The sequence below is a fragment of the Ictidomys tridecemlineatus genome, chromosome 3 (genome assembly GCF_052094955.1).
Source record: "Ictidomys tridecemlineatus isolate mIctTri1 chromosome 3, mIctTri1.hap1, whole genome shotgun sequence".
Lineage (NCBI taxonomy): Eukaryota > Metazoa > Chordata > Mammalia > Rodentia > Sciuridae > Ictidomys > Ictidomys tridecemlineatus.
In genome coordinates, this window is record NC_135479.1 from 65,906,266 (window position 1) to 65,918,961 (window position 12,696).

Below are 12,696 nucleotides of genomic sequence, written 5' to 3' on the forward strand. Positions count from 1 at the left end.
AGCCAAATGTAGCCTGTTACAAGATATGTTTTCAATAACTAGTCTTATTTTCAGTCTATTCAAAAATAATGTCCTAAGCATTGCCTTATTGTTTTTGTAGCAGGGATCGAACTCAGGGATCCTTAAATTCATTGTCCTAGTATCTTAATATTACCTAAATTTTGAGGTAAAGTGAGAATTTAGTTTCAGTATTTGAAAAGTCAACTCTGTGTCCTTAAAATTACATAGCAGCACAATTCATAATAGCTAGACTCTGGAACCAACCCAGATGCCCTTCAATAGATGAATGGATTAAAAAATGTGGCATTTATACACCAGGGAGTATTACGCAGCAGTAAAAAATGACAAAATCATGGAATTTGCAGGGAAATGGATGGCACTAGAGCAGATTATGCTAAGTGAAGCTAGCCAATTCCTAAAAAACAAATGCCAAATGTCTTATTTGATATAATGAGAGCAACTAAGAACAGAGCAGGGAGGAAGACCAGGAGGAAAAGATTAACATTAAACAGAGACATGAGATGGGAGGGGAAGGGAGAGAAAAGGGAAATTGCATGAGCATGGAAGGAGACCTTCATTGTTATACAAAATTACATATAAGAGGTTGTGAGGGGAATAGGAAAATAAACAAGGAGAGAAATGAATTATAGTAGATGGGGTAGAGAGAGAAGATGGGAGGGGAGGGGAGGGGGGATAGTAGAGGATAGGAAAGATAGCAGAATACAACAGTTACTAATATGGCATTATGTAAAAATGTGGATGTGTAACCGATGTGATTCTGCAATCTGTATTTGGGGTAAAAATGGGAGTTCATAATCCACTTGAATCTATGTATGAAATATGATATGTCAAGAGCTTTGTAATGTTTTGAACATCCAATAAAAAAAGAAAAAATAAATAAAATAAAATTAGTATTTAATTTGTAATTTAAAAAATAAAAGTTCTAACACTACTGGAATCCAAATCATACTGATTAAAAATGTACAAATGAAAATTGTAAATATATGATATAAAAATAATTTATGTTCAATTTCCAAAGTTATTGGAAATTTTAGAGATTGTTAATTCACTTGCTTCTGGGCTAATAATGGTTTTCTCCAAATACAACAAAAGAAAAAGTCCCCCTTGTTTTTTTTAAACTCTTTAAAATACACTTATTTATTTTTTTTATTTATTTACTTATTAATTATGTGGTGCTGAGGATTGAACCCAGGGCCTCAAGTGTGCTAGGAGAGTGCTCTATCACCGAGTCACAACCACAGCACCCTCCCTTACTTTCAAACTTCCAGTAAAATGGTACAAAATTTAACCAAGGAATGCAGGGACAAATCTTCCTGTTTTAGATATACAATTTTGAGATTAGGATTTCATTGAGACTATAACTTTCAGAGATACTTTATCCACAACAAAAGTGTTTTATATATAACAGAACAAATGAAAGTTATAGTTAAAGTTATAGTTCCTAGTAAGAGAAATTAATTCGAAATATTTTAAGCAGTAATGAAATGTATCATATGTTATTGGTAGCACAAGAGTCTTCCGGAGGAGCAGAACATCAGTTTTGAAGGTCATAAGGCCCAGAGATATGTGCAAATGCTACCAGAAGATGGGTCCCAATGGAGTCACCAAATGGCATCATCACTGCAGCTCACGGCTGACCCAGAAAGTTTTTTGGAAGCTTGTCTTTGTTCTGAGGTGTTGCATGAGTGTGTCTTATTAGAATATCCTGTGTCACTCACTGTTTCCAACTTAAGTGGGAGGTAGGAGAAGGTGTCTGACTCTGTCACAGGAAGGCCTGGAATCAAAAGTTGGAGAATTTCCCAGCACAGGAAGAGTGTTCAAAAAAGGCAGGCAACCCTAGTAGGTTAACAATCTACCCCAGGGGGACTTGAATCAAGTGACTTTCCTCCTAACATCCCCAAACCCTTTCCTTCTCTCTAAGAAGTGTAATGCCTGGTAATACTGAGATGATTTACCTCCAACAACTTAAGAATTTTTTAGAGTTCAATCACCTTTACAATTCTAGGTCACTTTTTAGACAGTGATTTAATAGGACAGAGAAACACTCATTTAGCTGCAGAAGAAGAAATTAAAAACTTCAGGTATTCCAGACCTTTTAAGTGGAATTTTTGCTCTTCTGCATCTGCCCCACCTCACTTTTTTTCAAAACAGTTTTGCTTTTCTTCTTTACATTTTTACTTAGGGGTTTAGTGATAATGGTCTTCACTAGTAATCTTTCAGATCTCTTGTCAATTGATATTTCCATAATTCATAAAAACATTTAAAAGAAAAATATAAGTGAAGGAACACTGAATTAGGTTAATGTGCTTGTAAAAGTTATTTGAAAAAGTAAATGATAACAATTCTTGTTATTATAATACACAATAGAAATTATTAAAGCACAATAAAATGGACTTGTTAACCAAATGGTCAGAAATTCAGAGATACTATGAATTGTTTACAGTTGTATATGACAAATGAACTAGAAATTTGATAGCCTTAGTTTGGATTCCCCACTGACAGACAAGGATTCAAATAAGAGCAAGAAGACAAGAGACAAGAAAGGTGTGGAGAGCAATGACAGAGAGTGGGAGAGCAGTGACTGAGATTGGGGGTATCTAATGACTTCATGTCTGTGGCATGTCTGCTGCCTGGTGATGGCCCACCCTGAGAGGCTCTGTGCAAGAGTCCTATCAGCTTTGACCTTATTCTCAAGTCATAACTCCTAGGGATAGAGGAATTCCGAGCATGCAGGACAACCACAATATCTCACCAGTACTGCTACTCCTGAGCATGCCTGCTTACCAGTAACTTTAGACACTGGGCTTCTTGACTGCTGTCCAAAGCTCCTAATGTTGAACATTGCAACTGTGGTAAAGCTACATAGATGGTTCTTGTCCTGTAACTTTCTTGAGCACAAAGCATAATGCTTTTATAGTCTTTAACTTGATGAAGAGACATATAAATAAAACTTGCTGGAAAAGCCATTTAGATATTCCTTCTTCATCAGGGAGAGGCACTCCACATGACCCCACTTATTTTTCTAAGCAGCTGAATTCACAATAGCTAAGCTATGGAACCAACCAAGGTGTACTTCAATAGATAAATGGATAAAGAAAATGTGTTACATATATATGATGGAATATTATCCATAAATAAGAATTATATTATGACATTTGCCAGTAAATGAATGGAACTGGAGACTATTGTGCTAAGTAATAAGCCAACTCTAAAAAGCCAAAGGCTGAATGCTCTATCTCTGATATGCAGATACTGACTCACAATAGGTGGCAAGGAGGAGTGGAGGTCCACAGTATTGGACAAGGGGAAATGAGGAAAGAGTTGGGGATGGGAATGGGAAATACAGTATAATGAATTAGACATAAATTTCCTACGTTTATATATGAATCCATGGCCAGTGTAACTCTACATCATATAGAACCACAAAAATGGGAATTTGTACTCCATGTATATATGATATGTCAAATTGCATTCTACTATCATATATAACTAAAAAGAACAAATTTAAAAAAATAAAAATCTTGCATTCTATGCTTGGTTAACATTTCTCAGGGGGTTAATCTTCAACACTGGAGGAACTTGGAACTGTTCCTGACATCCAAGACTGGCATAAAAACCACTGGCTTTGTCCATATGAGAGAGATGTAGAAGAGCATAGCGAGGCAGGGCAAGATGCCAAGTGAAGAAGCCATGGGTGGATGCAGACCAGAGGAGCATGGAGAAGGTCCTCCAATGAGATCAACTTTTGGGTTGATGAAAAGAGCTTATGAGCACAAGAAGGGAACCTAGTCAGATAGTCACTTCTGTATTCATGCATCTAAGTGGGGTATCAAAGAAAACAACTAAAATAGAGGCATGGACAACTGTGAGGGAAAAAATGAACAACAGAGAGAAAAGCATGGAGAGCAGAGAAGATAAGAAAAGTATAAAATCCAGAATCTATAAAAAGAATACTCCAAAATTTCTGACTCTAGGCCACTCTCTTCAGAGAAGTCTATTGCTGTTACTTGCAATAAGTCTCTGTGTCCTGTTCTTCAATTCCTTGCTGCACAGAGTCCATGAACCCAAGACGTCAAGGGAGTAACACATATAGCACAGTAGTATCCTTTGGAAGGAGATAACTGGAGTGGAGTGAGTTTAGGAGAAGTTGAAATGAAAAATGTAATCACAACTATTTTCACTTAATTGGTGGGGACAATACACATTTTGGTGTGCATTTGTATTCCCAAATGCTTTTTTGGGGGGGGGGCGGGGAGTGTTACTTATTATAGTCCTACCAGTCTCGTATCATTTTGAAATTCTAGTCTAGGATCTTTGTACCTACTCTATTTTTGAAAGAAAACATATATCTGAAAGTGCACAAAATACACTGGTTAAAAGTGCGGAACCATGGTTATTTACCTATGCATACACCTACTTAATCATGGTTTATACCAAGAAAGAAGGAAATGTAGTTGGGATCATTTTCTGATGATACACCTTAGGTGGCTTATTTCCTTTTAATTAATTAATTAATTTATTTATTTATTTTTGGTAGCATAGAGTAAACCCACAGGTGCTTAACCACTGAGAAAAAATTCTGGCCCTTTTCATATTGAGACAGCGCTGGATAAATTGGTTGGGGCCTTTCATAGTTGCTGAGGCTGGCTTTGAGCTTGTGATCCTCCTGTCCTCAACATCTGCACCCACTGGAATTACAAGTATGTGCTACCATACAGGATCAGGTGGCTTATTTTAAAACTGACATGGATTTTTCTTCTTCCAACTCTATCTTTAACATAAGGGAAACAAGATTAACATTTTCCCAGTTCCAGGCTAAGCTATCATGCTATTCACTGGAAGATTTCACTGCCCACAAGAAGAAAGAAAATCTCAACCCTAGGAATTCCAGCAACAGCTGTCAAGGACACCCAATAGATGCCCATTAATTATATCTACCCATCATATTTGAAAGCTAGCCTCCATTTCCCTCTTAACAGCTCTGTATTCCCCAAGGCAGAGAGAATCACACCCCCTGTGACAAGAGACCACCATGTTTCTCCTTAGATAGCAAAGCAATAAAACTCTTTTCCCCATTTTTCTCCAACCCTGCCATCATCCCTGGAGGGAGGAGCGACCCACTGCCCTTGGTGCGGTGGGGAGCTCCCCTCGACACTCAGGTCTTGGGGGCCTCCCCACTGGAGGGTGGAGTGCCTCCTCTGTCCCGGGTGTGCTGGGGAGCTTCCAGGACACCCAGGTCAGAGGGGCTTCCTCCCGGGAGGGGGGAGTGCCCCAATGCCCTGGGTGTGCTAGGAAGCTCCACCCCCCCACCCAGACACCCAGGTCCAAGGAACCTCCTCCACAGAGGGGGGAGGGCCTTCTCCATGGTGCAAAAGGGAGCTCCCCCCTCCTACCCCAATACCCAGGTCCCAGGGGCCTCTCCCCCAAAGGGGGGAGTGCCCTCTTCCCTGGGTGCAGGATGCGAAAGGGGTAGTTCCCCTCCACCCTGACACCCAGGTCTGAGGGGCCTCTCCCTGGAGGGGGGAGTGCCCTCTCCCCTGGGTGCCGGGGGGCGCTCAGACCCCCACAAAAACCCAGGTCCGAGGTGCGTCCCCCCTGGAAGGGGGAGTGCCCACTCCCTTTGGTTCCCCGGGGGAGCTCCCCTGCAACACCCAGGTCAAAGGGGCCTGCCCCCTGGACAGGGGAGTGAACTTCTGCCCTGGGTGCACTGGGGAGGTCCCCCGACACCCAGGTTAGGGTTGCCTCCCCACTGAAAGGGGAAGTGTCCCACTGCCCTGGGTGTATTGGGGAGCTTCCCCGATAACCAGGCTGGGGCCTCCCCCTGGAGTGGGGAGTGCCCTCTCCCCTGGGTGCGGAGGGAGGAAGCTCCCCACTCCGACACCCAGGTTAGAGGGTCCTCACTGGTGGAGGTGGGTGTACAAGTCTGCCCTGGGTGTGGGGGTGCGGGGGGAGCTCTTCGCCCCCCACACACAAAGGTTCGAGGGGCCTCCCCCCCCCCCGCCCATGGAGGAGTGTCCTCTCGTCTGGGTGCGGGGTGGGGGGAGCTCCACACCCCACCAAAACCCATGTCCGAGGGGTCTCCCCAGATACCCAGGAGAGAGGGGCCTCCCCACTGAAAGGGGGAGTAACCCTCTGCCCTGGGTGAGCTAGGGAGCTTCCCCCCCCACCCTGACACCCAGATCCCAGGGCCCCCCAACCCTAGCCGGGAGTGCCCTCTCCCCTGGTTGGGGGGGGGAGGGGGGAGGGGGAGGGTGGGGGGAGGGGGGTGAGTTCCCCCCCTCCCACCTTGACACCCAGGTCCAAGGGGCCTCACCCCCTGAGGGAGGAGTGCCCTCTCCCCTGAGAGCTGGAGCAGGGGAGCTCTGCCCCCCTACCAAAACCCAGGCCTGAGGGGCCTCCTCCCTGGAGGGGGGAGTGCCCTCTTCCCTGGGTGCTGGTGCCGGAGGAGGAGGGGTAGCTCTGCCCCCCCCCACCAAAACCCAGGTGCTAGGGGCCTGCCCTCTGGAGTGGGGAGTTCCCTCTACCATGGTTGGGGGTGGGGGGGGTAGCTCCCCCTACACACCCAGGTCAAAGGGGCCTCCCCCTTGTAGATGGGAGTGCACCTCTGCCCTGGGTGCCCTGGGTAGCACCCCCGCAACACCCAGGTTAGAGGGGCCTCCTCCCTGGAGGGGGCAGTGCCGCTCTCCCTGGGTGTGCTGGGGAGCTCCCCCCACACACATCCAGGTTAGAGGGGCCTCATCTCTGGAGGGGGGAGTGTCCTGTCCCCTGGGGGCAGAGGAGGTGAGCTTCCCCCCACACCCAGATCCTAGCGGCCTCCTCCCGAGGGTGGAGTGCCCTCTCCCTTGGGTGCGGAGGGGAGTTCCCCCCTGCATGTGGACACACAGGTTCGAGGGCCCCCCCACCAGAGGGGAGTGCCCTCTCCCTTGTGTGCGCTGGGGAGCTCCCCCCGACACCCAGGTTAGAGGGGCCACTCCCCTGTGTGTGTGTGTGTGTGGGGAGCTCCCCCCCACCCTGACACCCAGGTCCAAGTGGCCTCCCCCGGGAGGGGGGAATGTCCTCTCCCCTGGGTTGGGGGGGGAGAGTTCCCTCACCCATCCCAACACCCAGGTATGAGGGCGCTGCAGAGGAGTTAAGGCCTGGATGGCAGTCAACCAAGATGGGCCGTCCTCTCAGGTATTGTGCTGGCCCTGGGCCCGAGGATAGCTGGCTGGGCATGGCAGCAACAAGTGTCTGGGGAGGAGTAGTAGCTGTGGCCCACAAGGGGCTTTAGTAAAAGCAAGATAAAAGGTAAGTGATTCTAAGACATACTTATAATGGTAGAATCTTAAAAAACACTTAGAATTCTATGAACTTGAATATTTTGGATCATTTGTCTTATCTCTAGCTTCACTAAAGATACTCATTGCATTGAAGTAAGATTTCTACACATTATGTCTTTCATTTAGGATGAATTAAATGAAATTACCTGGCACATCTGACACTGTGGTTTGAATGTGTTCTCTCCACAGGTAAGGAGTTAGTAGCATGATGGTCTTAGAAAAGGCTGCATAGGCTGTGGATGTAGCTCAGTGGCAGAGCTCTTGCTCTGTCTCTGTGCAGCCTATCTTCAGTTATCAGCCCAGGTTGGGCAAGCTGCACACTGTGTGAGAATGTAGCATCATGACCAACCCTCCTCCAGGGAAGAAGTTCTCTTTTTCCAGGTTACCCAACCTGCCATCACCTGGATCTTAGACTTCCCAACCTCCAGAACTAGGAGATAATACATTTCTGTTGCTTATAAGTTAAACATTTGTGGTATTCTATTCGAGTAGCACAAGTGGAATAAGTCAGAGTTAGTTAATGAAGTGTTATACACTTTATATTGAATTAATACACCCGGTGTATGGTATAATTTTTCAAAAGTCCTTGAGCTAATCTAGTTCTTCTCTAAAGTTATTTCTTGCCCATCTTTCTCTTTTTGTATGTGTGACTTTATATTGAATGTGGTTTATACACAGCAGTCTCCCCTGCCCCTATCTGAGGTTTCACTTCCCATGGTTCCCTTTACCCCCACCATGGTCAAGCTGTGGTTGAAATACCAGTATGTTTTCACTCTTTCCAGAGAGATTAGAACATATGAGAAAATCCTTTATTACAGCTTATTGTTGTGTTTCTTTATTGAGTTGTTATTAATTTCTTTTATTGAGTTATTATTGTTAATAAATAACTAATTTATAAGTTAAACTTTATCACAGGTATGCATATACAGAAAAAAACATCACATGTATGGCATATGTGTACACACCATGCTCTGGATAAGTTTGACATAAATTTTAGATCTGCAATTTTGCTTATAAATAATATATATTTATAAATAATATATATATATACATATTTATAATATATATAAATAATATACATATTTTTATTATGTTTATTATATATATATATATATATATATATATATATATATATATATATATATATATATATATATACACACTCACATATACATAAAAGGTAAGTTTTTAAAAACCCACCATCATTAGCAGGAGATCCCTGGAGAGCCAGACTTAGCCCAACTGGGCAGCAGAAGCCTTCGGTATCCCCAACTCCCCACACTTCCTGCCTTCCTGTGCCTGCTATTGGTGCCAATCCCCTGATTAGATTTCCAGTGTTCCAGTCAACCTCATGATGAAGGCCTGGGTTTCACTTGTCATTAAACAATTCACCATCCGGTTTCTGATGTGAGCAAATGGGCTGTGGATTCACCTCCCCCAACCCTCACCTGTTAGCCATTCTAGTGCCCCTCATCTTTCTGCCCCAATTCAGTGCTTCTCAACCTGTGCATCACAGACCCCAGAGGCCTCTGGAATTACTGCAGAGGCTCCATCAATCCACACGTTTAAATGGGTATGAGTGTTATGTTCTTTTGTTTGTATTTTATTTTTTTTAGAGAGAGAGAGAAAGAGAGAGAGAGAGAGAGAGAATTTTTTAAATATTAATTTCTTTTTCAGTTTTTGGCAGACACAACATCTTTGTTTGTATGTGGTGCTGAGGATATGGTGCTGAAGATCGAACCCCGGCCGCACGCATGCCAGGTGAGCACGCTACCCCTTGAGCCACATCCCCAGCCCCAGAGTGTTATGTACTTTTGAATACTGCCTGGTACTGTGTTTTCAAACACAATGTATTTTGCCGATCAAAGGATTCTAAAATTACGATTACATGGAAGAATTCTTCAAATTTGACCTTTAAAACAGCCCTTCCTACCCCTACAAGATTGGGAAACACTAATCAAAACCTTTCTTTCCCCTAAAGAAGGAACCTGAGGGAGGCAGCTGGGATCCTTTGGGTCTTTGAGTATCCTTCCTTTGCCTCAGAGAAGCCTGCTTCAAACTGTATCATGGCGCGGGGCTGGCCCATTGCCTCCGAAAGAGACACCTCTCATCTCAGGTACCCCATCATGTGTCCCTGGTTCTCCAGATCCCAGAATGGATTAAGACCACACCCTCCTACTCAGAACTTCTGCTCTCTCAAAGTACAGCTTTAAATACTTTTCTCCCGGAACTCCATGGCTTCATCAATCTTCTTTGTGAGGGACAACACAGATGAATTAATCAGGCGAGCCAATGAAGGAGGAAAATAATTTTTATTTTGAGACAAGTGTTGCTAAGTTGCTGAGACAGGCCTAAGTTCTGAGGCAGGCCTTGAACCTGCAATCCTCCTGCCTCAGTCTCCCAAGTCACGGGTATTATAGGCGTGCAATACCACACCCAGCCAGAGAAGCTTTTTAAACTAGAGGTTTTTCAGACTATGTTGGGGACCCTGCCCCACCAACAAATGCAAGGTCATCCCTGCTGTCCCCTGCCTGGGCATTCCCAGCCTCCTCCTTGGTGGCCCTTCAACCAGCCAGTTTGTAGGGGTAATTTTCTTGCCCTCACTAAAATTTGCCAACATGTTTATATGATATCAATGAGTAGTATTAACAACATTTAATGTTGTTAAAGGTCAATTAAGCAAGAGATCTCCTAAAATAGAGGTCAGCAAACCATGGTCACAGGCCACATGTGGTCTCCCACCTATTTTTTCTATGGCTTCAAATTAAAAATGCTTATTACATTTTTTAATAATTGAAAAAATAAAAATAAAATGATATTTTATGACACATGAAAATTATGAGAAATTAAAATTTCTTTGAATTTCTTATTGAAATTCTTATTGAACCCAGCTACCCCCATTCATTCACTACTGTCTATGACTGTTTTTAAGCTGTGGAGGCAGAGATGAGCAGACTCGACAGAAGCCCCAAAGATTCACTATCTGGTCCTTTACAGAGAAGGTCGTCTGACTTCCTTACTAAAGTATGCCTAATGAAGGGGACCATCCTTGGGAGCACTGATGACATGCATGCCACCAAGCAAACTGGGGACTCCTGGACCTCTGAAATGGACAACACCCTTTACCTGTGACCTTCCAGTACCAGGGGAACAAGTGTCTTGGCACTGAGTAAGATAAGGCCTCAGACTCCTAACCCCACTCAGGATACAGGTGTTTTCCAGCCAAACTCTGCAGACCATAGGTGTCTGGGCCATGTTTTTTTTTTTTTTGGTACCAGGGATTGAACCCAAGGGGTGCTTAACCAATGAGCAACATCCCCAGCCCTTTTTATATTTTATTTTGAAATGGAGTCTCACTAAGTTGCTTAGAGCCTTGCTAAATAGCTGAGTCTGGCTTTGAACTTGTATTCCTCCTGCCTCAGTCCCCCAAGCTGCTGGGATACAGATGTGTGCCACCATGTCTGGCTGCACCAGACATTTTTTTATTCCAATAGAGAAAATATCTTCTAGGCACAGCAGGGGCAAGGCACAGGGCTGGGTTGGAGATGCCCTGATGAGCAAGGCCTCTCCCGGCTCACCTTGTCTCTGAACTAGTATCTGACAGTAAACCTGGCCTCAGCCTTTCAGCCCCTGATGGAGCTGCTTCTGTACCAAGTGCCCGATGCTCATCATGCCTCTGCTGGAAGGACCAGCTCATTCCATGTGGTCATGTGGCTCAGAGATGATCAGCAGGGAAGTCTGGGTACATGTCCTGGCCCTCCTGTCACTGCCTTGGGCAAGTCACTGACTTTGAACCTGAACTCTTCCATTCAGCAGATGGGAATGGGGCCACCTGCTGCATAGGCCTGAGGAGCCCCTGAGTGCACTGACTTAGCTGTAAACCTCTCAGTGCCACCGGTAGCAGCTTGCCTCTGGAGTAACCCAGCTAGCGCCCCCCCCCAGCTCCCCAGCCCGTGCTCACCTGAGGCTGCACACAAGCTCTGTGAAGTGGTGCCGGTCACTGGGGTCATAGTCCCAGCAGCGAGTCATGAGGGTGTAAAGGACAGGTGGACAGAGAACAGGCTTGGGCAGCTATTCCCCTTTCTCCAGCACCCCGATGGCATCCTTGTTTTCCAGCCATAAGAAAGTCTGCTTCCCAAAGCTCAGGATCTCCCACATGCACACGGCTAAGGGAAGAGGGGAAAGGTCAGGCACCCTGCTGGCAAGTGGGCACCCCAGGGACACTATGGCCATTAGCACTTGGTCCCAGCAGGGAGTGTCTGTGTTATCTTGCAACTCCCTCTATGGCCACTGGGGTCTTACCCACCATGGTGGTCCACTCAAGGGACCAATGACCTACATCTGTGGTACATGAACCAGAGCTTCACCTCCCTGACTCCCTCAACATGGAGCTGGCTGGATTCTGTAGATTCAAGAGGTGGCCCACGTTGGAACCACCAGATCCTTCTTGGGAAGATCAGGATCAACAGTAGTAGGGCAGGCACCACCCTTTGCTGCCTGTATGGTCATGGGCAAGCCCCTTACTGGTCTGAGTCTCAGTTTCCTTATTTGAAAATGGGGGTAACAATGATGAGGTTTATAGTCAGCTGTGGGAGAACTGGCAGGTAACCTGAAGTGCTGTGTTTGGTGAGGTTGCCCATTCACACCCAGCTAGGCACTCTCCACTCCCTGCTTCTCCTTACATGAAACACCTGAGTTTTGTGTTTGAAGCTCTCTTACAAGGTGTTCCCACATTTGTCTTTGGAGCTGGTTGGTGGGGTCCATGCTTATCAGAGCCTTTTACAGGAGAATGAACCCAGATTTTCTAGGCCAGTCCTTGGCTCATGTCACCCCTGACTCTACCACCACCTCCCCACCTCTGGGACTTCTCAGTGGCCACAGTGAAATGAGTATTGTGGGTTCAGGGATCATCCTCCTCTTGGTCCACCCACACAGAAAATTTGAGCCCATTTCCACACCCTCCTGAATTGCCTCGTACCAAACATCCAGATGTCACTGGCTGTCGTGAAGCCGTGGAAGCTAATGGATTCGGGGGACATCCATTTGATGGGGAGACGAGTCACAGAGGCTTGGGGTGGGCAAAGAGGTTTACAGGCGTTATTAAGGGAAGAAAGAGCTAGAATTTTCCAGAAAAACAGCCTACTGTTCAGAGGCCTGTGGTCTAGGCTGCCCAGTTGTAGGCTCCTTCTGGGATGTTGGTTTCAGAGACAAAGCAGGATCTGGAAGTTCCCTCACCCTTGTAATACTCGTCATCCTCAATGTATCAAGAAAGTCCAAAGTCCCCCAGCTTCACACACTCTGGGGAGGCCACCAGGATGTTCCTGACGGTGATATCCCTAGAGAAAGATGTGGAGAC

The 12,696-nt window shown here is 45.5% G+C and overlaps 1 protein-coding gene across 1 annotated transcript in view; it reads right to left on the reverse strand.

Moving 5' to 3' along the window:
- Positions 1-1,622: 1,622 nt before the first annotated feature.
- Positions 1,623-12,696, reverse strand: part of LOC101968416 (protein-tyrosine kinase 2-beta-like) — a 40,267-nt gene continuing 29,193 nt past the window's right edge. Inside the window, 5 exon segments of the mRNA XM_078041109.1 lie at positions 1,623-1,795; positions 7,113-7,285; positions 11,302-11,506; positions 12,319-12,408; positions 12,576-12,676. Coding sequence (XP_077897235.1) covers positions 1,623-1,795; positions 7,113-7,285; positions 11,302-11,506; positions 12,319-12,408; positions 12,576-12,676 — 742 coding nt within the window.